General features: G+C 39.9%; 1 protein-coding gene across 1 annotated transcript in view; it reads right to left on the bottom strand.

Annotated features, from left to right (window-relative positions):
• Nucleotides 1-20569, bottom strand: part of pemt (phosphatidylethanolamine N-methyltransferase) — a 58814-nt gene extending 38245 nt beyond the window's left edge. The window contains exons 1-2 of the mRNA XM_068305609.1: nt 20340-20569; nt 18132-18239 (exon numbers count right to left, since the gene is read on the bottom strand). Of these exons, the coding sequence (XP_068161710.1) occupies nt 18132-18239; nt 20340-20435 (204 nt within the window). The 5' untranslated portion in view covers nt 20436-20569. The remainder of the gene's footprint in view (nt 1-18131; nt 18240-20339) is intronic.
• Between the last annotated feature and the right edge of the window lie 6814 nt (nt 20570-27383).

The following is a 27383-nucleotide window of genomic DNA, read 5'->3' as shown; positions in this document are numbered from 1 at the left end:
AGTGGGTGCTGCTTGATGCACTGTATCAATGAGGGAGTGCTTAATTAAAAGCCCATCGCGAACACACACACACACACACACACACACACACACACACACACACACACACACACACACACACACACACACACACACACACACACACACACACACACACACACACAAAGTATTAATGCAAGGACGTGTGCTACAATTGGTAACAAGGAGAAGAACAGAACATGGACAGATCACATGCACACCTGCGACACCCTGATTAAATGCTCGCTGATTGAACATTCAAATATGTGGCTCTGCTTTACGGACATTTGGTAACTGCAGTGTAGAAAACATCAGGATCAATTTCTGTCTCTAACAGAGAAGCAAGAATAATTTCATCTAAACAAAATCTGGGAACAGGGAAGCATTAGGCGCTAGCTATAAGAACAGCCATGTTTACAGAACCTCATTAAATGTAAGATGAGTTCACTATGATTTTTTTTAAATTTAATTGGGATGTTTAACATGGTGTTCTCCTCAATGTCTTTCTGGTGCAACAAGCAGGTGAGGTTTCACTAAACAGTTTTTTTGTATTTTCGCTATCGGTTGGATGTTATGAACATTTACGTTCCCAGGAACTGAATCAAATAATTAATCATTTGTACATTATGAATATTATATTAAATGTGTTTTTGAAAATGCTGACATACAATATACAGGCAAACCTCGGTTTCCGACCACAATTCGTTTCTGAAGGCCGTTCGAATAGCGATTTGTTCGAATTCCAAATACATTTTTTCCCATTACGAATAATGTAAATGGTCTTAATCCGTTCCAAGACGCTAGAAAACTACCTCTTTCAACATAATATCCATCCATTTTCTGCCGCTGTATCCGCGTACTATATGTTATTTCATAATGTCATTTATGTATCAAATTCCGGATGAGCAACTCTGGTATCGTAACAAAGAAAGAAAAAAAAAAGCATTGACGTAATCAGGTTAGCCTAATGTACGAGTTACCATCGTCTTTTGGACAGAAGTTTACTGTACCGTAACTCGTACCATAGACAATGGAACGTAAATTAAGTGAAAAATTATTGAATACAGTAAACTAAAATAAAAAGCACATTACAGTTAAAGCATAAGAACAATAAAGATGAGAATTTTTACCTTTGTGGTGGTGAGCAGTTGGCATACGTGAATGTTGGAGAGGGAGGGGAGGAGGAGGAGGATGGATGTTACTGCGTTTGTTTCGCTTTTGACTTCCAAATTTTGTTTGACTTCCATGACAAAAAAATTCCGAATTTTTTGGTCGAATTCCGATTTGTTCGATGTCCAAAGCGTTCGAAAACCAAGGTTTGCTTGTAATCTTGGCACAGTGGGTAGTGGTTAGTGTTTGTCACTATGTGGCTCCACAGTGCACTGGCGTCGCACTCGGAGTGTCCCCTGCTCCCAGTCAGCTGAGATAGGCAACAGCACCCCATTATTATCATCATCATCATCATCATCATCATCATCATCATCATCATCATCATCATCATCAGACATGCTCTGATTTTCACACAGTCCACATCAGCTACACAAGATACTGCTGAATTGTATTTTCATTGCAAACATAATTACAATAGGAGAAAAAAATTGACGAAAAGAGTAGAAAAACTGCACAAAAGAACTGAGAAAGTCTTATGTAATATGGTCAGATTGTGGGCCGTGGACTGTTAAAAATGCTCTTTAATACTGACTGTTATAATGATTACAGTGACAAAAGAAGTCCTCTTTGGCTGGATAATGGCAGCTCATTTAAAAAACTGGCAGGAAAATAAAAAATTTCCTCTTTATCAGGTAAGAGGTGAAAAAGTGAAAGTCAGAAACACAATGCCTTTCCCTCCATCTCAGCCAGAATTAAATGCACATCATCATTTCTGCAATTAACCTTAACTGTGAGCATCTCTTTCTCTTCACAGGCAGACCTGAGTTTAAAGTATATTCTGACATTTAAAAGCTGATCTCCTCTGTAAGGTCAACGGCATTTATTGACATAACTTACTTTATTAAAGCTGAGACTTGAAGCAATTTATAATATTTCTCAGCGATGTCTCATGACTCTCTTTTGGTTTCAACTCCTGTTCTACTCCACAAGAGAAAAACAAAATTAATTGGATCAGGATTAATTCAGTGAGAGATTCCTTTTATTCTTAAGCACTCTGAATCATTAAAGCAAACCTAGTCAACAAAGTCATAATGAGCGAGTCAGCATCTGATGACATTTAGTTGAAAACACTGCTGTGGCACCAGTTTACGCTCTCAGCGCTGCCAGCATGACTGTTGACGCTGACTGCCCTATTTAATCAGTCCAGAGGGTAAGAACTTATCTGTAAACGCTATCAAACTCCGCATTACCTCATTACAGGATGACTTTAGCAGAGAAAAATACAACTCTAGGTGAAAGGGGCTCATATTTACTTTCTTAATTAATCAAAAGTGTGTTTTTGGCTGAAAGCTAATCGAACCTGTCAAGAGTCATCTCTTTCCTCTAAAAATCTAATGTTTAAATGAGTGTGTTGGAAAAGCAAATGGTTTTAGATTAAGGAAATAAATCTGTCAAACTGTGGATGATGTGTGTGCAACCAGCACAGCGCACAAATGAACGAACACACAAATTATGAACCCTTCTATGTGGATGCATCTTTGTATTTGGGTAATACACTCAAACAAGTTAACGCTTTGCAGCTGATTTAGACCATGATGTTTCACTTTCTGCTGCTAAAGATATAAACGTATTTAACTACATCTACTCATTGTAAAATATGTGTGTTCGAACAAAACACTTGTACTGTTGGGAAAGAAAAAAGCCATTCCATGGAAGACTATTTTAAGCATCCGAGCAAAAAATCTTGGCATCTATTAACATGAAATCTTTCAAATTGGACTATAATTCCCAGAATTTCTGTATAATTTTTTTCTGGACATTTCCAAGTTCAACAAAAAAAAGGAACAAACACGAGAACAAGCTATGTCCACCGATTCATGCACACATGAAATTACGTATACAGTAATACCTCTGTACTCGACCATAATCCGTTCTGAGGTGGTGGTTGAGCACCGATTTGTTCGACCACCGAAACCAATTTTCCCATAAGAAATAATGGAAAATATTTTAATCCGTTCTTACCATTTAGAAAAATACCTAAAATATTATAAGAACGTGTATCTAAACAACAATGAATACGTAAATGTGCACAAGCAGTACATGATAAAGATAAAGCATTATAAACCATTTTGTATAATTTACTTCCGTTTCGGAGAGTGGTTGATGGCACTAGCGTCATCATGGAAGGGGAATCCCTTCCATGATGACGCTAGGTAACGCGCCTCCAGGGGTTTTCTCCCTTCTCTCTCTCTTCCGTGGAGGTGAATCTGGCTGGGCAGTAGCCTTCCTCTTTTCTTTAAGAAGGAACCTGTCCATTGTCAGTTGCTTCTGCTTCAAGATAGTGGAAATGGTTGACTTTGCCATTTCGTACTGCGACGCGAGGTCGGACACTCGTACACCACTTTCATATTTTGCTATAATTTCCGTACGTCTTTGCGTACGTAATTTGCGTACGTGTTACCCCGCTGGCGGTCTGAGTCGAACTGACGCTTACCCGCTGGCCGAGGAGCGCGTTCGGGTCGACTCGGCTAGTCGAGTACCGAAAATCTGTTCGGGGTCCGATACATTTTCTACTCGAATTTTTTGGTCGAGCACCGATTTGGTCGAGTATAGAGGCGGTCGAGTACAGAGGTATCACTGTATTTACTTCACACATCAGAATTTCCTTGAAGTGCATGTGCCACTTTTAAAGCGTGGGATCCTGCCCACCCTTTGTCAGTGACAGAATTGTTAGGGACACATCAGATGTGTTGCTCAGACGCACATTGACTAACTTTGCATGTGAAAATGAATGAACTGTGGAGTTAATTTCCCTGCATCATAAAATAGATCAGGTATGTCATTTTTCTTGCAAATTACTGCATTCTGCCCTGAAGTCTGCACTTCCCTATTAGTTAAGGCCTAATAAGATCAACTGTAGTGGTTGAGCCCTTTTCACCTAAAGGCATACAGAAGGCCAAAGCTGTTATATCATCTCTGTTATATAAGGTTTAGCACAATAAGAAAAGGGTGTTGACAACTTTACATTGTAGGAAGTATAGGAGTTCCTTTATGGTGGCTAATTTGTCTTGGACACAGTTTGGTGAATAGAATCATTATCTTTCTACCATAGGAAACTTTACATCCCAGTTCAATCTGGCTCATTGAAACTGATCATCTGCTGTTAATGAAAGGTTTAGGACATCTTTGATATAATATTTAGAACATTAGCTGGAAGGTCAGGCCTCTTTAGATTTTAAATTTCAGCATAAACGATCAGAATCTGGAAGAAGAGGCAGTACGGGCTCTTTAATTATTAATGCGTGGCCAAAAAAGTTCAAACACAAACAAGAACCAAGGAAAATCTAAATGACAGAAAGAGTCCAAAGAAATGAGTAGACGAGAAATAAAAAAGGATTCATCCTTCTGGGAAAACATGAGAAGCTCAGCGGACAAACAGGATTGGACAGGCGGAGCCGTAAACCCTTGTTTATGCAGAGGCCATGGAAAGATGCCTTCCAGATATCCCTTCTCCACAAAGTCTATGTGTGTGTCTGTCTGCGATGCAGCGACAGCGTCTTATGTGACAGGTGACGTTCAACAGGAGGAGCTCCCAAATGTTCTGCTTTAAGATATATTTGACTGACATACTTCTTGGAGTTACACAGCTAGCTGCTTTTTCAAAAATTTTACTCATACAGGAAATTAAATATTCCAGATTTCAACAGTGCACATTACGCTTTGATTCTACAGACCATATCGATCAACTCCACGTTCACTGGTAGATTTCCATTTCATATCTATTTTGAACATCTACTATAATTTGCAATATGGAAAATGCTGTAAACACATGAACAGGCCTGGGTTGTGGCAAAATTAGACTTATGAGTCTTCTGGGGGGGGGGGGTTTCAGCCCAAAATACCCCCAATGTGGAACATCCAACACACTCTCCAGATAACACACGTATAAGTACAACTCAGGTCAGGTCACACTAGCAATTAGTTGAATGAGGTCTATCATGAATAAGTCAATATTTAAATTTATAAGTAAGGCACCAATCAGACAGAAAAAGAATCATTCAGTATTTATTAGTTGAAAACTAATAAATACTGAATGAGTGCATCTGAGGTCAGATCACAAAGGTAATCAGAGTAATTCAAATGAATAAATTTACCTAAAGTAATGATAAGAATCTCTGTTTCTTTACTGAAGCGATGAATTAGTCCAACTATCTGTGGCTGCATCCATGACTCAGATTGGCCAAAAATTATTAAATATTCAGTATCACAGTCATTTGAGGTCAATCTGTAGAATCTGCTATTGCACTGCGCAACAGAAAGACAAAAACAAACACCAAACTAATGGTGTAATGCAATGATTTGTGGGATTTCTATGATAGCAAACAATGGCCCTAGATAAACGCCAAACAGACAAAGCAGTCGGATTTGCAGTTCTGGAAAACTTAAAATTGTCAATCAACAGGAGAGAAATGAGGAAACACTGAAGGTCTGTTCACCAAAACTAATTCAATTTCAGCAACACTGCCCTGTTCTGAGATCTCAGCAATTACAAGTTGGATGTTTTAAAAAGAAAGATTGTGCACTGAACACAATCTTCATCCCGAACTGAAATTCGTACCAAGAATAGCTGGAACAAAATGCCGCTGACTTTTTTCATCTTCAGATGGATTGATTCAAAAGACCTCTTTGTTTCCAACAAATGTAGGTCACGAGCATCAAAACCCTGGTGACAACTGAAACCTGCAACTCCATGTACAGGGACGAGATCAGGTGATGTTTAATATGCTGCCTGCTTTATCAGCTTCACCATCATACATACATCTGCTTGTTCAACAAGGAATGACCTCGGGTTGTGAGGACACAGTGAGTGGACCGATTTGGTTTGTTCACTGACTGACAACAAGAAGACAATAAGAAAGCATGATCATAATCAACTGATTTCAGACAATGTGAAGGAAATATGCACAATACGATTTCCTTTGTAAGCAGAGCAGTCAGGATTGAGAAATCCCACCTCCAGACATCCTGGTTGGGAGAAAGAATTCAGTTGAGGCTACAGTGGGTCATTTGAGTTCAATTTAATCTATTCATGTGAATACAATTGACCTGAGGCGGCACGGTGGCGCAGTGGTTAGCGCTGTCGCCTCACAATATGGCGGACCCGGTTCGAGTCCCACTCTGTGCGGAGTTGGCATGCTCTCCCCGTGTCTACGTGGGTTCTCTCCGGGCTCTCCGGCTTCCTCCCACCTCCAAAAGCATGCTCTTCAGGTTGATTGGCCGTTCCAAACTGCCCGTAGGAATGGGTGTGTGTGTGCATGGTTGTATGTCTTTGTGTGTAGCTCCGTGGTACACTGACGTCGTGCCCGGAATGTCCCCCGCCTCATGCCCTATGCCGCCGAGATAGGCTCCGGCTCCCCGTGACCCGCTGCGGCAGGTGACTGACTGACTGACAATTGACCTGCTCTTCTTCTTTTCCTTTCGGCTTTTCCCTTCAGGGGTCACCACAGCGAATCAATTGCCTCCATCTAACCCTGTCTTCTGCATCCTCTTCTCTCACACCAACTACCTTCATGTCCTCCCTCATTACTTCCATAAACCTCCTCTTTGGTCTTCCTGGCAGTTCAAAACACAGCATCCTTCTACCAATATATTCACTATCTCTCCTCTGGACATGTCCAAACCATCTCAGTCTGGCCTCTCTGACTTTATCTCCAGAACCTCTAACATGTGCTGTCCCTCTGATGTACTCATTCCTGATCCTATCCTTCCTGGTCACTCCCAGAGAGAACCTCAGCATCTTCATCTCTGCTACCTCCAGCTCTGTCTCCTGTCTTTTCCTCAGTGACACTGTCTCTAGACCAAACAACATCGCTGGTCTCACCACAGTTTTGTACACCTTTCCTTTCATTTTAGCTGAAACTCTTCTATCACACATCACACCTGACACTTTCCTCCACCCGTTCCATCCTGCCTGTACACGCTTCTTCACCTCTTTTCCATACTCTCTATTGCTCTGGACTGTTGAGCCTAAGTACTTAAAATCCTCCACCTTCTTGATCTCTTCTCCCTGTAACCTCACTCTTCCACTTGGGTCCCTCTCATTCACACACATGTACTCTGTCTTACTGCGGCTAACCTTCATTCCTCTCCTTTCCAGGACAAACCTCCACCTCTCTAGCTTCTTCTCCACCTGTTCCCTGCTCTCGCTGCAGATCACAATGTCATCTGCAAACATCATAGTCCATGGAGATTCCTGTCTAACCTCGTCTGTCAGCCTGTACATCACCATAGCAACAAGAAGGGGCTCAGAGCTGGTCCCTGATGCAGTCCCACCTCCACCATGAACTCCTCTGTCACACCTACAGCACACCTCACCACTGTCTTACAGTCCTCATACATGTCCTGCACTGCTATAACATACTTCTCTGCCACTCTAGACTTCCTCATACAATACCACAGTTCCTCTCTGGGCACCCTGTCATCAGCTTTCTCCAGATCTACAAAAACACAATGCAGCTCCTTCTGGCCTTCTAAACGCGATACGAATAAAGGTTGATTAATTCATTGCTGTACTACAGCATTTTGAGATTTCCTCAAATTTGACATTTTTTCCCCAAAAACTGATGTTTACCATCACACACACACACACACACACACACACACACACACACACACACACACACACACACACACACACACACACACACACACACACACACACACACACACACACACACACACACACACAAATTCTGGACGTAGCAAAATAATTCAAATTAAAGCACCTAAATTAAAAAAATTATATTTACTGTTTTTGAAAATTTTGTCAGAAAGTTAATTTTGATAAAATGTGATGCTTCAGGATTTACAAGATTATTATTATTATTATTATTAATAATACTATTGTTATTGAAGGAGGAGAGGAGGAATGTGCGTTTGCACGAAGAAAGAGGAGCGCCAACAGTATAGGACTGAGAGTAGGGACGTTGAATGTTGGAACTATGACAGGAAAAGGTAGAGAGTTGGTTGACATGATGCAGAGGAGGAAGGTAGACATATTGTGTGTCCAGGAGACCAGGTGGAAAGGTAGCAAGGCTAGAAGTTTAGGAGCAGGGTTCAAGTTGTTTTATCATGGTGTAGATGGGAAAAGACATGGAGTAGGAGTTATCTTGAAGGAGGAGTTTGTTAGGAATGTCCTGGAGGTAAAAAGAGTGTCAGATAGAGTGATGAGTCTGAAGCTAGAAATAGAAGGTGTGATGTTCAATGTTGTATAGTGGGTATGCTCCACAGATAGGATGTGGGCTGGAGGAGAAGGAGAAATTCTGGTTGGACTTTGATGAAGTGATGCAAGGCATACCTAGAAGTGAGAGTTGTCATTGGTGCAGACTTCAATGGACATGTTGGTGCAGGTAACAGAGGTGATGAGGAAGTGATGGGCAGGTTTGGTATCCAGGAGAGGAAAGCAGGAAGACAGATGGTAGTTGACTTTGCAAAAAGGATGGAAATGGCTGTAGTGAATAATTTCTTCCAGAAGAGGCAGGAACATAGGGTGACCTATAAGAGTGGTGGTAGGATCACACAGGTAGACCACATCTTGTGTAGACGGTGTAACCTAAAGGAGATCAGTGACTGCAAAGTAGTGGTAGGTGAGAGTGTAGCCAAACAGCATAGGATGGTGGTGTGCAGGATGACTCCGGTAGTGAGGAAGATGAAGAGGGAAAAGGCAGAGCAGAAGATGAAATGGTGGAAGCTGAAAAAGGAAGAGTGTTGCATGACTTTTAGGAAGGAGTTAAGACAGGCTCTGGGTGGCAAGGAGGTGCTTCCAGATGACTGGACAACTACAGCTAATGTGATCAGGGAGACAGGTAGGAGAGTACTTGGTGTGTCATCTGAAAGGAAAGTAGATAAGGAGACTTGGTGGTGGAATGAGGAGGTACAGGAGTGTATACAGAGAAAGAGGTTAGCTAAGAAGAAGTGGGACACTGAGAGGACTGAGGAGAGTAGACAGGAGTACAGGGAGATGCAGCGTAAGGTGAAGGTAGAGGTAGCAAAGGCCAAACAAGGGGCTTATGATGACTTGTATGCTAGATTGGACAGTAAGGAGGGAGAGACTGATCTATACTGGTTGGCAAGACAGAGAGACAGAGATGGGAAGGACGTGCAGCAGGTTAGGGTGATTAAGGATAGGGACGGAAGTCTATTGACAGGTGCCAGTAGTGTGATGGAAAGATGGAAAGAGTACTTTGAAGAGTTGATGAACGTGGAAAATGAGAGAGAACAAAGACTAGAAGAGGTGACTGTTGTGGACCAGGATGTAGCAAAGGTTAGTCAGGATGAAGTGAGGAGGGCACTGAAGAGGATGAAGAGTGGAAAGGCAGTCGGTCCTGATGATATACCTGTAGAGGTTTGGACGTGTCTAGGAGAGGTGGCAGTAGAGTTTCTGACTGGGTTGTTCAACAGGATCTTAGATAGTGAGAAGATGCCTGAGGAATGGAGGAGAAGTGTGCTGGTGCCCATTTTTAAGAACAAGGGAGATGTGCAGAGTTGTGGCAACTACAGAGGAATAAAGCTGATGAGCCATACAATGAAGTTATGGGAAAGAATAGTGGAAGCCAGACTAAGGGCAGCAGTATGGTTTCATGCCAAAAAAGAGTACTACAGATGCTGTATTTGCTTTGAGGATGTTGATAGAGAAGTACAGAGAAGGCCAGAGGGAGCTGCATTGTGTTTTTGTAGATCTCGAGAAAGGTTATGACAGGGTGCCCAGAGAGGAAATGTGGTATTGTATGAAGAAGATCAGGGATCAGCTCTGAGCCCCTTCTTGTTCGCTATGGTGATGGACAGGCTGACAGACGAGGTTAGACAGGAATCTCCATGGACTATGATGTTTGCAGATGACATTGTGATCTGCAGTGAGAGCAGGGAACAGGTGGAGGAGAAGCTAGAGAGGTGGAGGTTTGTCCTGGAAAGGAGAGGAATGAAGGTTAGCCGCAGTAAGACAGAGTACATGTGTGTGAATGAGAGGGACCCAAGTGGAAGAGTGAAGTTACAGGGAGAAGAGATCAAGAAGGTGGAGGATTTTAAGTACTTAGGCTCAACAGTCCAGAGCAATGGAGTCTGGAAAAGAGGTGAAGAAGCGTGTACAGGCAGGATGGAGCGGGTGGAGGAAAGTGTCAGGTGTGATGTGTGATAGAAGAGTTTCAGCTAAAATGAAAGGAAAGGTGTACAAAACTGTGGTGAGACCAGCGATGTTGTTTGGTCTAGAGACAGTGTCACTGAGGGAAAAGACAGGAGACAGAGCTGGAGGTCGCAGAGAGTTTTTGTGATTCCTGATTCATTTGTGCTGCTCTGTCACCTGTGATACTTTTTCAAATTGATTATTTCTCCTTCATTTCCTCCACAGCCTGAAACTCCTCATGATGATCATCTGCTTCGCTTTCACAGTTTGCAGTCCTCTCCTTTACTGAACCTTCAGAGTTTGGAAATAATCGGATGTATCCTTGAGGTCATTCTGACATCATGTTTCTATTTATTTGTCCCCTCTTTATTTTTTGTTTGGTTTTGGAGTTCATTTGAAGTTTTTCAAAGCACTGCTAAGATGATAGACGGATCCACAGAACCTGCGATGACTCATTCAGACATTACTGTTATGCTGAAGGCTGTTTCATCCCTCCTGAAGCACTGGATAAACCTCTCAGGGATACAGCGTGTATATACTGTATATACACACACACACACATCGAGCCAAGCTCAATGCAAAGCGTCTGATGTTGTAAATCATGCCGCCACTGGACTCCAGAAATGTCCTCCTGGAAAATAAAGGTAAAAAATTCCCAGAAACACACCCCTAAACCTTGTGGCTGACAAGTTTGGCAAAAGCTAAATATTTCAACCAGTTAAACCATTACAGTCAGCTACCATATTTGACTCAAGTGACTCATTCACACAACTTATAATTTCAACATTTATTATATTAAAATTTGATTTCCGATCATTTTAAATGGCTATGATTTCTGTTTTAACAACAGGATAGATATTGAGAAACAATCAGACATGGTTTTCACCTGACTGAACAGCTTGTCAAAGCTTTAGGCCTCAGTAAATTGACTTTTATATCCAGCTTGTGACATAACTAATAATAAGGGTGAAATAATAATTATTGAGCAAAACATTAATTACCTGCAATGTTTTCCCCACAGATGAAACAAGAAGCATGTCTACCATTTCCATATCAGGCCAATAGCACAGTAATATTCACTGTCACCACGGTGCTTCACGCGTCATAGCAAATCTGGAGCGGATTATAGTGTTGATGTGGTGTAGCAGCATTACAATCCCTAAAGATAACCATCAAACCTCATGTTTAATATCTCTCCAAGTTCAACATCAAAATAATAAATATTTAAAAAACACGAGTTGTTTTCCCCACAACATACCTGCAGTTCTTTACTCAATTTAAGTCTTGTTAAATGAAGGATTTCTTTCTAATGAAAGGCAACCTGGTCTGAAGTTAACACCACATACAGTACATTGAGGTTGGAAAGTGTTTTTAACAGTTAAGATTAGTTATAAATAGTGACTGACAGATAACAGGATGGTAGCGGGAAGTAAGAATTAAGGAGTCGCCATCCTGATAAAGCCCAACATCAACAGAGATGTAAAAAGAATAAGAATAAGAATAAAAATAAGAATTAGAATGAGAATAAGAATAAGAATATGAATAAGAATAAGGAAGAAGTTAAATGATGTCAACTAAATCATGCAACAACACTCGCCACAGTCATGACTGCACACACACACTGAAACATTTTAATACATTGAAAGATGCCCATAATTTGCAAGGTTGCGGGGGCTGGAGCCAACACCAGCTGTCACTGAGGGAGAGGTGGCGCTCAGATTGGAGAGTTCATCAGTTCACCTCAGGGCCAACACAGCGAGAAACAAGTACTCTGATTGATTCATATGAACGTATAGATTCAGAGCACTTATAAAATCGCTAGTGCTGGACTGGAGCCTTATTTTGAAGGTCGGCGGGAAAAAGGTTTGCAGATAATCTTCCTGCTCCCACGAGGTGTTATATAATACCTGACGTCACATAAATTTGATTCAGCTGAGATGTCAGCCTAAGGCAGCGAAATAAAAGCACAAAGAACAAGCAGACCACTTTCCCCGAATTTCGCAGTGTCAGTGTGACACCTATATCCAAAGAGCCAGTTTACCCTTATCAATGGTTTTGGAGATTTGAATATTCAATAGTTTTAGTGTTGAAAAAGCATTGGCATGGAAAAGGAAAAATGTATCTAAACAACAGTGAATGTAATTATAGTATGCAAAGATATTAATGCTGAAAGTGTTCATCGTCATTTCCTCATCCTGTTCTAATGACTTTCCAGTAGTTCAACCCAGGACTAAAGTTCTTTTTTCCCAAACTCCTGATGATTAACACTGATCTGTACAGTGAGACAAAACAAACCTTTTAAAACTTCTATGGCACCAACATCCTTTTCTCAGTGCTTTTTCACTTGTTCTTAAATATGCAGACTCCAGTAGAGCATATGAAAAATAAAAAAGTTAAATATCAAACATCAAATATGTCACCTTTCCATGCTTGTATGATTACAAACTGAAAATGTATTGCTAATTCATGATTTGTGTTTTTCCACATATTAGCCTTACAGATGCTGGATTCTATCTGAAAATTAGTTTTGACATGTGAGTGTTTGGTTCAATATAACAGAGGTTATAAATATCCTGACAAATTATTTTATGAACTGAGTGGCTATATTTTGTACACATGACCTCAAAATGAATGTATCCTCTTACAAGACACATCTGCAAAAGCAATTCCAGGAAAAAGCTGAAGTTTGCACTCTTTGCAGTACTGTTACTATTTCTGGCCCGTTTCTGTTGTCATACAGAGAAAAGTGGTTACTGTAGAGGTACAAACAAAGCTGAAAACCACTGCTCCACAACCTTGTCATTTGTATTTTATAATTTTAACTTCTGCAATATCACCACTAATAGAACGGCCATCTGATCCCACACAAAAGACAACACCAGAGGTACTATATGAGAGCTGGTAAAGGCCCGTCTTAGAATAAACAATTATCTTATTTCTGACGTACAGTATCTTATTCCTCATCTTATTTTAACCTTTTTAAGTTCATATCAATAAAATAAAGAATATATATCTGCTTTTATTATCTTTTATCATCTATTTGAAATTGATGTGACTTATAGTTTTGACCTCTGCTGCCTTCTATTAGCACCCTATGAAATGTGCTTCACAAGTAAAGTTTAAAAAAAGTATAAAAAATTTTGTAAGCTTCTTTATTTTACATCCATTAAAAGGGTTTTCAGTATGATTTTTTGTTTATTTCCTTCACTAATTCGCTTTTTCTGAAAAAGTAAGAGTTCAGCACACTGACTATGGTTCACTTAGTGCACACTAACAAGTGGCTCTTCTTCAGGTTTATATAACTGGTTAATAAATCACTGTGATGGCCACAGCTAATTATTTAGATGACGCCTAAGTTGCAAAAGCAAAATGAAAACACATCTCTGATAACAAATCACAAGATGATCATGCAGCTCTGCTTCAGATTCAGTAATTTTTTAGACAGTTGAGAACTGAAATCTAAAAGGTTTTTATGAGTACGCCTCCTTATCCAAAAAAAGATAACAGATAACAGAAGTGATGCAACAAGCAACAGTGTGAAGTTGCCAGACATGGACGTGTGTGTTTCCGCAAAGGAAGAATCAAATTAAAAGCAGAAAGAAACACGTCTAGGTGCTGGCGTCAGTTTTTCAAATGCCTGTGAAGATATGAAGGCCTGGACACAGAAGTGCTCATTCACACAACCCAGTTTTGTTCCCTTTTAAATAAATACAAGCCCCTGAATTCCACAAATGCATTAGTGTTACATTTTTCATGACTCAAGCAGAAGCACATTTTAATATAACCAAAGTCTAGACTAAAACCTTCGATCACGCATCAAATATAAAACAATGTTTCAAAGGTTGAGTTTGCTTGGTTGAATTTTACCTCTATAGTGATGTAAGATACATTTATTTCTCTGGAGTTTCTGCTTTTCTAAACTCCAGAGAATTTAATTTATGCAGTTTTCTAAAACTTTTGTTTACACAGGTCTACCTAATTCAAATTTTCATCAAATTTCCTTTTAAAGTTTCCCCATACTCTATTGAACTGGTGTGTGAAAGGGCTCAGGAGCTAGGAAGCTAAATGTTGTGTGTCCATCATTATCACTGGTCTTATTGGCAGTAACACTTTACAGATATTTAAAGTTAATCGGCTATTAAGCTAATATTTGCTCTATTTACTGCACTATAAGGCGCACTGGATTATAAGGTGCACCTTCAATAAATGGCCAATTTTAAACTTTTTTTCATATAATGATAACGATTGTATATAGTTGTATTTTATTCTTTACTCTTTTCCTACTGTTAAATTATTGCACTGTGAGGAGTTGCCCAAAATCTCATTATACTATGTATAGTGACAATAAAGGTTTTCTATTCAATTCTATTCTATTCTATATACAGTATACGGCTCACTGGATTATAAGGCACACTGTTGGTTTTTAAGAAAATCAAAAGTTTTTAGGTGCATCTTATAGTGCAGAAAATACCGTACTTATTTTCCCATCTTGTAGTTTATGTTCTGAAGAGTTTAATATGTGGAGATTCTCATTATGTGAGTAAAAAAAATCTGATTTCTAAGTTAGTGCGTGAGCCCGGCTGCAGACAGTCATCACATTCCTTATCAAACAACGGTCACACTATGGGCACAGTCTCAATGACGACAGTGGCTTAGCGCTTAATAATACCCTTGCAATCAGTGCACAGGTGTAATTAGCATTAGCAGGTGCAGCATTCTGTGAAGCAGATCTGACTCTAATGAGAGCGCTGCGCTCAGATGGGGCTGCCTCTGCAACATCAAGCGTATCCACGGTTTCCACAGGCTTTCAGGTTATACATAATACGCCAAACACGCAACAGCTGCACCCCCATCTCTCCCCCAGATGAATGAATGTGATGCCTGACAGCAGCTATGGCCCTGTTCAAAAATAAGGTCAATGTGTAACAGCCGCGCTGTGGCATACTGACCTCATAGCCTCAAGAAGCCCCGACGCTCCTCTGGTTCCTTCTTCCGATTACATTTCAAGGCGGTATGTGTCATCAATCACAACTGAATCACTAACCAATCGTTTTAAGAAAACAGGACCGATCTTTACTCCATTATGTTCTCCAATAAATCAGGGGTTTTCATATTTTCATCAAGAAGAACGAGAACCGGCAGGTATGTGCAGATTGGAGTTTCACTCATGGACAGTGCATGGGCTAGTACATCCTGATCTGTCGCGCACACACACACACACACACACACATACACACACACACACACACACACACACACACACGCACACGCACACGTAGCACAAACTCAAGGAACAGGCCTTGCTGTGTCTCTGTTCCAGCAGGAACACCGCGTCCACTGTGAATACACAGTATACCTCCACCGTTGAGAGGCAGGTGAGAAGTCCCTTCTTCTGTTGCATGACAGAGTGTATAGGGCATGTGCATTTAAAGGCCCTGCATAAGAGTTTTTAAGCCCTGCATTGACCAAGAAAGGGACCACTGTCATGACAACCATCTGATTCCTGAATTGTTTTCAAAAAGGTCAAACCGTGTGTGTGGACACAACCTTCAACAACATGGAATCTAGGTTGAGACTCATTCCCTGAGCTATTTTGTTGTATTTCTTCAGTGGTGCATTCCGTCTTCACAGTTTGGTTCCTGTGGTTATTTAATTATGTTCCGTACTACTTCCTCCAATTTCGTGGAGGAAGTAGGGGAGACATTCCGGACGTGTTATCAACGCATTGCGGAACCACACCAAAGACGAACAACCACTCACGCACACACTCACAGCTACGGATCATGTGGAACCCACCAGTCAACCTGAACTGCGTGTTTTTCGGAGGTGGGAGGAAACTAGAAAAACCCGGAGAGAAACCACATATGAGGAAATAAGACGAAAACATACAAACGCTGCACAGAATAGGACTAGAACCCGGAACCACCTCGCTACTACCCAATGCGCCCCTGTGCCGCCCACTGATTAATTTATTTTCACCATTAGGCTTTGTAGTGAAATCCTCCCTGCTCTTTTTGTTCTTTGTTTACTTTCATGAGAGTAGCGTCCGGATTAAAGTTATTCCAAGCAGGATTAAACCTTAAATTACTTCAGGATGTCCCTCCCTCACCCATGTCATTCCAAGTGAAGAGCAGTCGGTAACAAAGACATTCCTGCTCAATCCCACGGCAGACCGATGCTTCACCATCTGGTGAAACTGGTGGAACAAGTAGCGGCTAAACATGTTCCTTTGCTTCAAGTCTAAACTTCTTGTGCTCAGAACTAACAGGCCAAACCTTCAGCACTATCAGCAGCGAGGTACCAGCACAGCACATGCCGCACATAGAGTCCCATGAAACAAGGCAACAGAGTGACCTGCAGCTAACGATCTGAATGAAACATTCTTTACTATTACCAAGCAGCTCAAGCAAAAATGTTATGCTGCCCATAAATGAACACGATCTTCGGACCAGGTGTACAGGAACAGAAATGCACATCTGCGTCGTAATGATAAAATTCACCAAATCCCACTGGCAGCTGTCTGAAACTGTTTGGCAGAACCAAGATCAGAGATTTAATAAATCAGTCGTTGTTTTCTTGAATACAGATATTGGTCACACACGTGTGCATGTTTCTTTTTCGTCTCTCTCTTTGTTGAGAAGCATGGAACATAACTAGAAACGACTCCCAGAATAACAGAAATAGATTTTTGGCAGTTTCAAGAGAAAAGATTAAAATGCATGGATGTAAGTTTCATTATTCTGCTAGCATTTCCCTTTGTACACCCCATTATGGCAACTTCTAACTTATTTTAAGAAACATGCAAAAAACGAGGACATTTGGGATCACGAACTGTACCAGAAGCACCTCAGCAGCTTTTACTGTAATGCAAATAATTGGCTGATAAAAGAGTCATCAGAAGGCTGCTGTGTGTGTCCTGCTGGGCGGTACAGGTGCGACGCTGGAGTCTTTCATCAAATGAGTCACGAAAGATGTGGTAAATGACAATCTGATAATGAAAAGTGCGCACCTGTAGAAGCAGGAAACGACTTTCACAAATAGTGTGAATAAATTACACCAGTTTGGAAAACATATTCCATTTTCCTTAAAATAATTTGAAATGGTACGTTTATTTCTGATCAGCTACTTCATCATTAGTGATGCACTTTAACTGTGGATGACAGTATACTACGATAGAAATGCGGGTGAGGATAAAGACTTTATCTTAATTATTAGAAATACTCAGACAAGTCCACACTCTCCTGTCAACTCAAGTGTCCAAAGCAATTTACTGTATATCTGACTGCAAAACAAAAAAAAAGTTTTCATTCAATGCTCCAGAACTGAAGTCTGTTCGGAGTGCACTGCAGACAACTTGCCGACCTCAGCCCAGATTAACCAACCATGTTCCCAGAACAAGAGATCAAATTTAAAACAAAATCTCTCTGTGTGAATCATATGAAGACAGAATGGCCGTTCGATCAAACCCAGGGTCAGAAGGCTTCGAATGGAGGCAGAGCAGCAATCAATCACAGCCTTTTTGTGGACAAAATTTGTAAATATTTAGTTATTAACTAAATAGCTGTTAAAATGTCTTAATTTCTTCTTATTTGTTCTTATTTTCTCTGTTCATACAACCCTAAACATGCATTTAGGATAAGAGAACATGCAAATATTCTCTGAACAGAAGCATAAGAGTATTTTGTGAAAAATTTTACATTTCATGTAAAATAGAGATAAAAAGATTTCAATGTTTACTTTTCAAATTATTTGAATGCAATAGAGGGACAATATAAAAGTATATGAAAGCTACGGTATCTGAAGTAGGATCCTCAACAGTTCTTACCACATTCCAGAATAAAGGGTTGAAAACGATGGCGATCACAGCGACCCAAAACCTGGAGTCATGGAGGTTTATGTGATTTAGGAGTTCTTCAAACAGAGTCAAGTCCATCTGAAAGGCAGAACAACATGGAAATTTTACCTAGAGGAGAAACAGACCGTAAAAATGCTTAAAAACTAGAATTTAATGAATAGTTCATTAAAGCGGCGCCATCGTCTGTAGGTTGTAGTAAACGTCTGACATGATCAGAGGTCTGCTCTGGACAGGAACATTTTGCTGGATTTCTGTTTTTGTTTGCACTTTTTTGCATGCTAATTAAAAGTTGGCAAATAAACACATTTATGCATATACATTTCAAACTGGAAGGAAGTCTGTACTTAAACTCATTCAGCTGGTCTGAAGATGCCTTTTTTTTTTTTTTTAGAAAAAAATGCATTTTTTTCTCCAATGGCTGGATTTGGAGCTTCGGCGGACACACCTAAGTTTTGTAATGCTTATTCTGTTGTCTTAAACTTACGGATATAGCCCCCTGTGGACCGAAGTAAAAATTGCTGTACTTTAAACATGCTTTTTGTTAAATTTTTGTTGTCATTGTGAAGGAAACACAAGGATTTGTTAAAAGTGAAATGTGGCCAATTAAAATTTCATGAGGTGGAGCTGCATGGAGTCATTCTTTGTGTCACACACTAGGTTAGTGTGTTTCCAGCTCACGCCTGTTGACCTTTCGGATGAAGTGACTCACTTTGTCTCTTTCTTTAATGTCATAAAAGCAAAAACTATGTCATGTCATGTTTTACAGTTTTCTCTAAGGTCCTTTAATAAGATGCTATGGACACATTTTTACTCAGTCGTCCTTCTTACACTCAAATTACGTCTAAAGCTGCATAAACTGTCATGACATGGAGATTCATTATGACGACATCTAACTCCAACCAAATCCATAAAGGTCAATGACGTGGGGTTCAAACGTCGCTGACAGTCTGATAATATACCACACAGTAAACACAATTATTCCTCCATACATCAAAGATTCTTGAAAGGCAGCAACATCATAAACACGTGGTTCTGTGATGCTTAATCATGTAAAATTTTAAGTCTTAATAAAATGAAAACAAATATTTTCTATAACAATGCAATTAAACGGATTGGTAAATTAGAAATCGGCTTGTTATAAAACAGTTTTAGTAGCAGCCTGTAAACATGTCTATGCCCCCAGTTAATACGCACATTATAATAACTGGTGTATGGAGACAGTCTTGATTTGGATATACCGGTACGTTTAAGTAAATGTGAGCAAGTTGAGCTTGAAAAAGAAAAACACTGTAACTTGCTCCTCCTTACTGTTGAAGGATACATTTGCACCAAAACACTGTTGAATTGCTGACCTAACTCTCAGCCGTCAAGGTGCATTGTGGGAAATTTAGATACCAGAGGGACATGAAAGAAAATTGTATGAAATAGTAGAAGACATGTGGGTTTTTGCTGCAGGGATTCTAATTGAAATAAAAAGAAAACTCTCTGTCTTGGACTGGGCATTTGATGTAACATTACATAAGAAAAGAAAAACCCAACACAGTCAGCCTCTCACTGACATTTCAGCTCAATCCCTGCAAAGAGAACCTGCCTTACTCCATAAAATGGTAAACAGAGGCTGTAAATATTTTGTTTCTTTTGTTAACTGTGGCGGCACACTTATATCAGATTTGGTTGTTTCTAGTCTATTTTCTGTGCTACAGGCTTACAGTTGCAGCAGGTCGAGATTGCTCAGGGTTAAACTTACTGCATGATCTGACCTTGTACTTTGAGCAAGTAGTTCAAAGGAATCAAGGAGACATATGGGAGTACTGATAAAGTCCAAGTATGAGATGGCTCAAAAAAAACTTATCTCTAAAATTGTGATTTATATCACAATCAGTGATATTTCTCACTTTTTCGATGATTAAAAAAAATACCTCAAATTAGATGTGAACAGCTGGGTCCGTATTTTAACATTTTAACATTGTGTCACTGTGATCACTGGAATCAATGTTTCGGCAGTTTGCAGAAACGTGTGCTCTTATTTTGAAAACTGGTCAGACCGGATGTTGTCCGCCTGTCAGGAGCTCGCTGGTGAAGCGGACCGATTCTTACCGGGATATCAACCAATTACACTAAGTCCACGTCAGCGCCAGACACGCTGAGCTGCTCTGTTGTTAATATTTTTTCGTTTACCTTCGAATAATCGACGTTGCTGAGTCCTCCGCAGCAGTCGAGCGACACAGGATGTTTCCGGGCTGACGGGCTGGTTGGAGCGTCCGGGTCGGTCATGCACACCGAGTCCACCCGGGTGGGCTGCCGGTACTTATCTGTAGCTGGGAGATACGGATAATTACATAATGTTGAGTGCAAGGTTCTTATTTTTAGTGGCACAAAGGTGCAGTTGCTGTGGAGCGTTTCACACGTGTGGATAACCCTTCACCCTTTCGTAGAGCATTCTGGGAAATGAAGTTCAAGGTTTTCTTGAACGACCGAGCTGAACGCCAGCCGTCCCTATTTTCATCCTCAGATGTTGCAAGTTGTGTATTTATCCTGCATTTGTTTTCATATTTGAAGTAACTTAATGGGTTGTTAGAATTATATTAATGGATCTATTTTTTTAATCTATTCATATACATTAACTTGTAAGAAAGGCTTAGTTAACATGAACAAAATCATTCAAATGTATGTTAACTATACAACATAATCCAATATTCTTAGGTAAAAAAAAAAGAACAGCCTACGTCATAACTTTCCATTAATGGATTTTTCATTTATTTTGTTGCAACAAGGGTTAAACAGCAATTTCTCCAAGTAGCAGCCTCTGATTTGTTCTTAGACAGGATGGAGACCCACCCCTTTCACTACCCTGTGTAAAGGATTATAAAGGGTTATATTTAAGTTATGCAAACATACAGTATATTTGGTATGATTAACACGTCACATAAAATCAACTTTGACTAAAATTAGTAAGTAGTGTGTTTGGGCTTGTCAGCATATGAATAATAATGACCAATATATTTCTGATTATACTAATGCTGCACTTTGGACTAAGGGATGGTAGGTCTGGAGTCAGTTTGGTGAGTCCATCAAAGTGGCGTCTGACAGTCACTTTGCTTCTCCATCTGCTTTTGTTCAGAGTTGACAGAAAACGTTAGGTGACATGTGCACGTTGAGCCGAACACACTTGTCATTCTTTCTATGAGACGTTGCATCAGAGGAAACTTTCCCAAAGTCCTACCACTTCTTCAGCTTTCTCTGCTCACTCAGCACCGGTAGGCCTGAGTTTTGGTTTCATCATGTTGACGTACATTGCACACACTCAACACTGCAACTGTATCGCTGCAAATCCAACAGACTTCTGTAAAGACATACTCATTTTTTCACATGTCTGATATTTTCTGCACTGACTTTGTTGCGTGATTTCACTATCATTGCTAAATCTCTTGCAACATTTTTTGTGTATCAATTTGAAGTTAGAGGATGCAATATTGATGAGTCATCAGTTAATATAGGTTGTCCCACTAGTGGGGAAACTAAGAATTACAACTCAGTCTCGTGCAGGTTTCATACTGTATATTGGCTGCATTCCATTATTTATACTTCTTATTCTGCATTGGTCCGGGGACAATAGTTTGGACACGCCTGCCCTAGTTTCCCCTCTCCTTAGAATTATCTTTTCCTTTCTTACTTTTTGGTTCTCCACCTTTTCTCCGTTTATCTTGTTTTTTTTTTACTCTTTTGCTCTCATCTATTTTCTTGTTTAATCATAATAATGTTTTTCCTGCATCACTTCCAATTTTTTTTTGAGTGCTACCAATTTTCTCATAATTTCCTTCTTCTATTTCCATTATCACGTCTTGGTCTCCCACGTTTTCATATTTATTTTTCCTTTTATTTACCTTCTTTGTGTTCTTATTACTCTTTTTCGCTTCTATTTTGACATCATCTGTTTTCATCCCCTCAAACATATGAGCTTTCTCATTTAGTCCCTCCTCATGTTGTTTTTCTCCTTCCTTCCATCTTCCTTTCTTTTGCTCCTCTCTACCCTTACATCACTCCCTGTACCTCTAACCCCCCGTGGTTTGTTTGGAGTCTTATCAGTTAAGACGACGCCCCATGTGGAGCATGGAATGGAGTAAGTGCGTAAAGCCCTGAAGGTCCCTGACTGAGTTCACTGTCCGTTCATTAGTCGGCAAGGTGTTTGAAACATGGACACCATTATGTAAAATAAAACTGCCATAACATTGAGCCAGCAGGTGAGAATTATGACGCTAATTGAGACTCTCGTCTCCGTCAGCCCCAATCTGCAAACCAAATGAAGAATCTGAATGTAAACAGAAAATGAATGCATTGTTTACTAAAACTGTATTTAAATCTCTTTGACATAGAATGGTGCAGCGGGCAGCGATGTTGCCGCGCAGCAAGAAGGTTCTGAGTTCGATTACTTACAAAAACATGCAGCTTAGGTGAACTGATCACTGCACATTGTCCATAGGTGTGAGTGTGTGTGTGTGTGTGTGTGTGTGTGTGTGTGTGTGCATGGTTGTTCTTCTTTAATGTGGCTCCGCAAAGTGCTGGCGACACATCCGGGGTGTACCCTGCTTCTCGGCTGTAGCAAGCTGGGATAGGATCCATCAGATAAGTTGCTGAAGGCGAGACGGTTGCAGTTTCCTCTTCAACAAGAAAATGAATGAATGGCGGACGTTTTTCACTGTTTTGTGTTTCGTCTTCATCCATGCATCCATTCGTCCCTGTAGAATAATAACTGCTGCGTTCAGGTGAGGTGTGTGAATATGTAGGACAAGCAGATAAAGATAGAGGCAGGAGTCAGCAGGAGGTCACTGCTGATCAAACCACATTTTCCTCATGCATCAATCTTTAAAATTAAGTTTGGTTTGTTTCTTTTTTTTAAAGAATGATTTAGAGTCTCGGTTGTCATGAATTTAACCCTCCTTTGCTGTTTATAGCTGAGTTTGCAAGCATAACAGGTTCCAGTTCTTTGCTCTGTCTCACATTCAACAAAATACATGTTTTGATGTAGCTGCACATCTGGTTTTAACTCCGAGGGGGAGAATATGTGATGGACCCGAGTCCGGGTGTTAGTCTGGACCTCATTGGGTTCCTTCGGGAGGGTTTCTGGGGGATCCTGATCAGGGTCAAGATCCTTTAACATATGGCCTTCATTATGTTATGAGTAAATCCCTAGTTTAATGGCACCATCAATTGACTAAATTCCAGAGTTACTTGAATAAATGAATTTCTTTCTTAGGCAGAGAAGTTGATATATGCATGTATTTTGATGGTGGAATCAAACTGGTTACCCATATCCTGCAGTTAAAGTTAGTGCTGTCAGGCGATTAAGAAAATTAATCTAATTACAGGATTTATAATTAATTAATCAAATTAATTGCATTTTAATCTCATACCTGCTAAAGGCCCCCAAATAAAGAATTTTAATTCTAGGACATTATAAATTGTAGTGCATGACTAATCAATAGAATACACCAAGAAGAGAAGATTTTAAATCCACATTTTTTTTGGTTAAGTGTGCTTTATAAATGAAATTCGAAAGAGAGAAGGTCAAGCACATCAGCAAACCAGGTGCATTTCAGGCCAGGTGCATTTCTCAAAAATGCAATACAAATAGTTAAATAAAATTCAGAAATAAAATAAGGCTGAGTCTTAAATATGCACATAAGCAGACTCTCAATCAAAATTAATACTAACGCTGACTCAATACAGCAATTCAAAATGAATAGTATAACATGCCTCTAAATATGGCAACATCAATAGCAAGATGCCAACAGGCTTTTCCTTTAAAAGGGTAAGCTAACATTACAGGAACTGACAACAGACAACTCTGTGTCCTTGAGCCAGTTGCTCAGACAAACAAGCTTGTTTACATTGTGAGTGTAAGACTGCCCTCTTCTTTTGAATGTTACCTGCGAGTGAAAAGACTCACATGGCACAGACGTGGCAGGGGTAGCCAGGTATTTGCGAGTAAGAGGACAGCTGTTCATAAGCTCCTGCGTGAGCTGCCCACCTCTCCAGTGGACACTCATGCATTCCAATGCACGGCTCAGATATGTAGGGAGCTAGAGGCCACTGCTCCTCCTTGTCCGAGTCGGAGTCTGAAGACACCATCTCTGTAGTTAGTCACCCTGCATTTGACTAGTGGCGAAGGTACGAAGTGATGTGCCACTGCAGCCTACGGGTCACTCAGTGGAGCAAATTTAAAATGCTTGCACATTGACTTGCCACTCACGATTAATTGTGTTAATTTTTATAGCGTGTTAAATTTCAGCGTAATTAATCTAATTAACGCATTAAACTGACAGCCCTAGTTAAAATATTTGTCATAAGTGTTATTTCTAGAAAGGTAGATATTTAAGGGTATGTAATAACCAGAAACTGAGAAATTAAAGTGGTTCATCTGGAATAACATTTGGGCTGAGGATTCCTTGGCAAGGGTTTATGCTCTCCGAGTACTTTCTGATGGATTGTGTGCTTCACAATAAGATGAGTAAAGACAGAAAGTAAATGCCTTCTGCCGGGTTGGAGTTATGTAATGTCTCTGACCTAACTCTGTCAGATCAGGTGACCATAGTGCTATAAATATATATAGTGCAAATATATAATGGTTTTGTGCTATGCGCAGTCATGTGTTCAGAGAAGAAAACAAAGCTGGATCATAAAGAGGACAATAAAGACTATTTGTTTTCAAGATAACTTTATGTAATGAAGAAATTCCATGGCAGTGTAATAAAGGAAAGGTGTTGGAGGTCCTCTTCATGGAGGAGCTGAGCTAATTCTGGTATTAAAGGAACATTTGTGACATCAAACCCTTCTTGACACAGTAAAACTCTACCTTCATGCTCAGTACAGTTCCATGTTTATGAGAAAAATCCCTTTCGATCACATCTGTTTGTGTGTTTAGACAAGCAGCACTAAGACTAATCAGTGTGAACAGTGCAGTTGTTGATCGCTGTTACAACCCTGTCGAATACGACTATGATGTGAATAAGTGGCAGTAACATAAACTAAGAAACCCAGATATTAAGGAAACAGGAACTCGAGCAGCAGGAATGGAAATAAAGTGGAGCAAACACAAACTTTGATTGCAACGGATGATTTTATATATTTTAAAACAAGACTTGAACACAACCAGTGAGACTGCCAAACTAAAAATGATGTCACATGGTCTAGGGCAATGGATATAGTCAAAATTTACCAAAAAAATAACCTAGAACAGAAACAAACTAAACAATGCAGGTAACTAAACAAGAAAATAATAACCCTGCCTACCTAGACTACTGAGACAGTCAGAAACTGACCAAAAATACAATGGAAAGACAACCTCCTCCTAACTAGTGTTTCTAGACAGAGGAATACTAAGGGTGGTAATGTATAGAGGCCTCTGTCTAGCTACCCCTAGGCCATGGACTAACAACATACAGTACAAATAACTAACAAAGAATAACTAAACTAAAATGGCAATTACTCACCACACAGAACCATGAAACTGAGATAGACAGAAGGAGAGCTGAGATGAGATGTAAGATAGAGAGATGTAGCCTGAGAGATGAGATAGAGTTCTGAGATGTAGCTTTATTCCTGAATGGCAAACAAAGAACTTATATCGGGTGTGTTTGGGGCGGGACATGCAATTTCAGGTAATTGTAACTGGCTGCAGGTGGAGTGATCAGCAGGTAAATTGGAAGCTCCTTGTTGGACAGCTCCAGGTAGGCACTGGAGCTGGATTGGGTGCTCTGGGCCTAGAGAAAACAAAACACACAGGACACCAACACAACACGCCCATCTCTCCCACAAACACCCACATGCACATTCACACCAACACACAGTACACACAAAATAACACGTAGACATACGTAACAATCGCCTCCACAAAACATGGACATTTGAAATGTTTCGTAACACCTTTCTGGACATACCCTTTCCATTCTGTGTGCATGTGGACACAGCTGACTCTGTGTAACTTTCGGTGGATTAAACAGGAAGATCGAAGGTGTTGTGTCTCTGGCATAGCAAAGGAAGACTAAATAAACGGGGACATAAAATGAAAAACATTTTTAATCACTAAAAAATTCTCATGAGTTGTTTGAAAATAGATACACTGCAAACAGTTGGAGCACTGTTTGTCCCCTTTCTCTGGATCTGGCTGTAATGCACACTTACAGTAGATGGCCTCTACTCAGGTCGACAAAGCTGCTGACATGACTATTTGTGTTACCCTGATGATTCTTTAATACAGAGAGACTTTGTGTTGATCATGAAACCAGCCCTTTTTGTTGTTCAGCAGGGCAATGAAAGACTTATCATCTTCATTTACAGACGGAGGGTTGACACTTTCATTCGTTCTGTTGTGCATGCATTTGGAAGGCTGCGTGGCATTTTTTAAGATGTCTGAAGATTTTAAATCAACAGTTCTGTTAAATCCCAAAATACTGGTGTTGATTTTGCACAGAAAATTCAAGATACCTTTTTCATACAGAGTAAAGAATGAAAGCGTGCATTTTATCTACAAGATACTCGTTTTGCTGGTTAAATCTTAATTTCAAGATTTCAGATTGATCTTTGATCCACAAACCCACTGCATCTATCTATCTATCTATCTATCTATCTATCTATCTATCTATCTATCTATCTATCTATCTATCTATCTATCTATCTATCTATCTATCTATCTATCTATCTATCTATCCTCAACAACATAGTACTGTACCACCATCAAATCATGATGCTGATGATGTGTCAGATGTTCTGAGCCATTTTACGGCTAATTTCTGTAAATCATCTTCCGGCAAAGTCAGAGGCAAAGGCCTCCTGAAGATGTTTCTTGAGGACATCGCCCACAGTTTATGACAACATGATGCTAAATTAGGAGGCCCCGGGGGAGACAAGGAAAATAACTCTAATCATACAGATGATACTGTTTTTCAATGTCTGACTCATTGTTTCTCAACTTTGCTCCAAGAGGTAAAATATCGAAATGTGTTAACTGAAAAACAAAAAAGTAAAAAGTTTTTAAAATATTGATAAATTGTGTGAAAGCTCTGCCTCTGATTATACTTAATTTTTTTCCAAAAGTGTTCATATCTTTTTATTATAATATTCTTTTCATGTTATTCTGTGCTCCACGTGTTTATTTGTGTTGTGTCCCAAAAAGGATCAATTCTCCCCCCACACCAAATGTTATTTATGTCATTTTTTACTCAC

Source organism: Antennarius striatus, chromosome 21 (genome assembly GCF_040054535.1).
Source record: "Antennarius striatus isolate MH-2024 chromosome 21, ASM4005453v1, whole genome shotgun sequence".
In the NCBI taxonomy this organism is placed as follows: Eukaryota; Metazoa; Chordata; class Actinopteri; order Lophiiformes; family Antennariidae; genus Antennarius; species Antennarius striatus.
The sequence above is the reverse complement of the archived record's forward strand: the minus strand, read 5'-3'. Positions and strand labels throughout refer to the sequence as shown.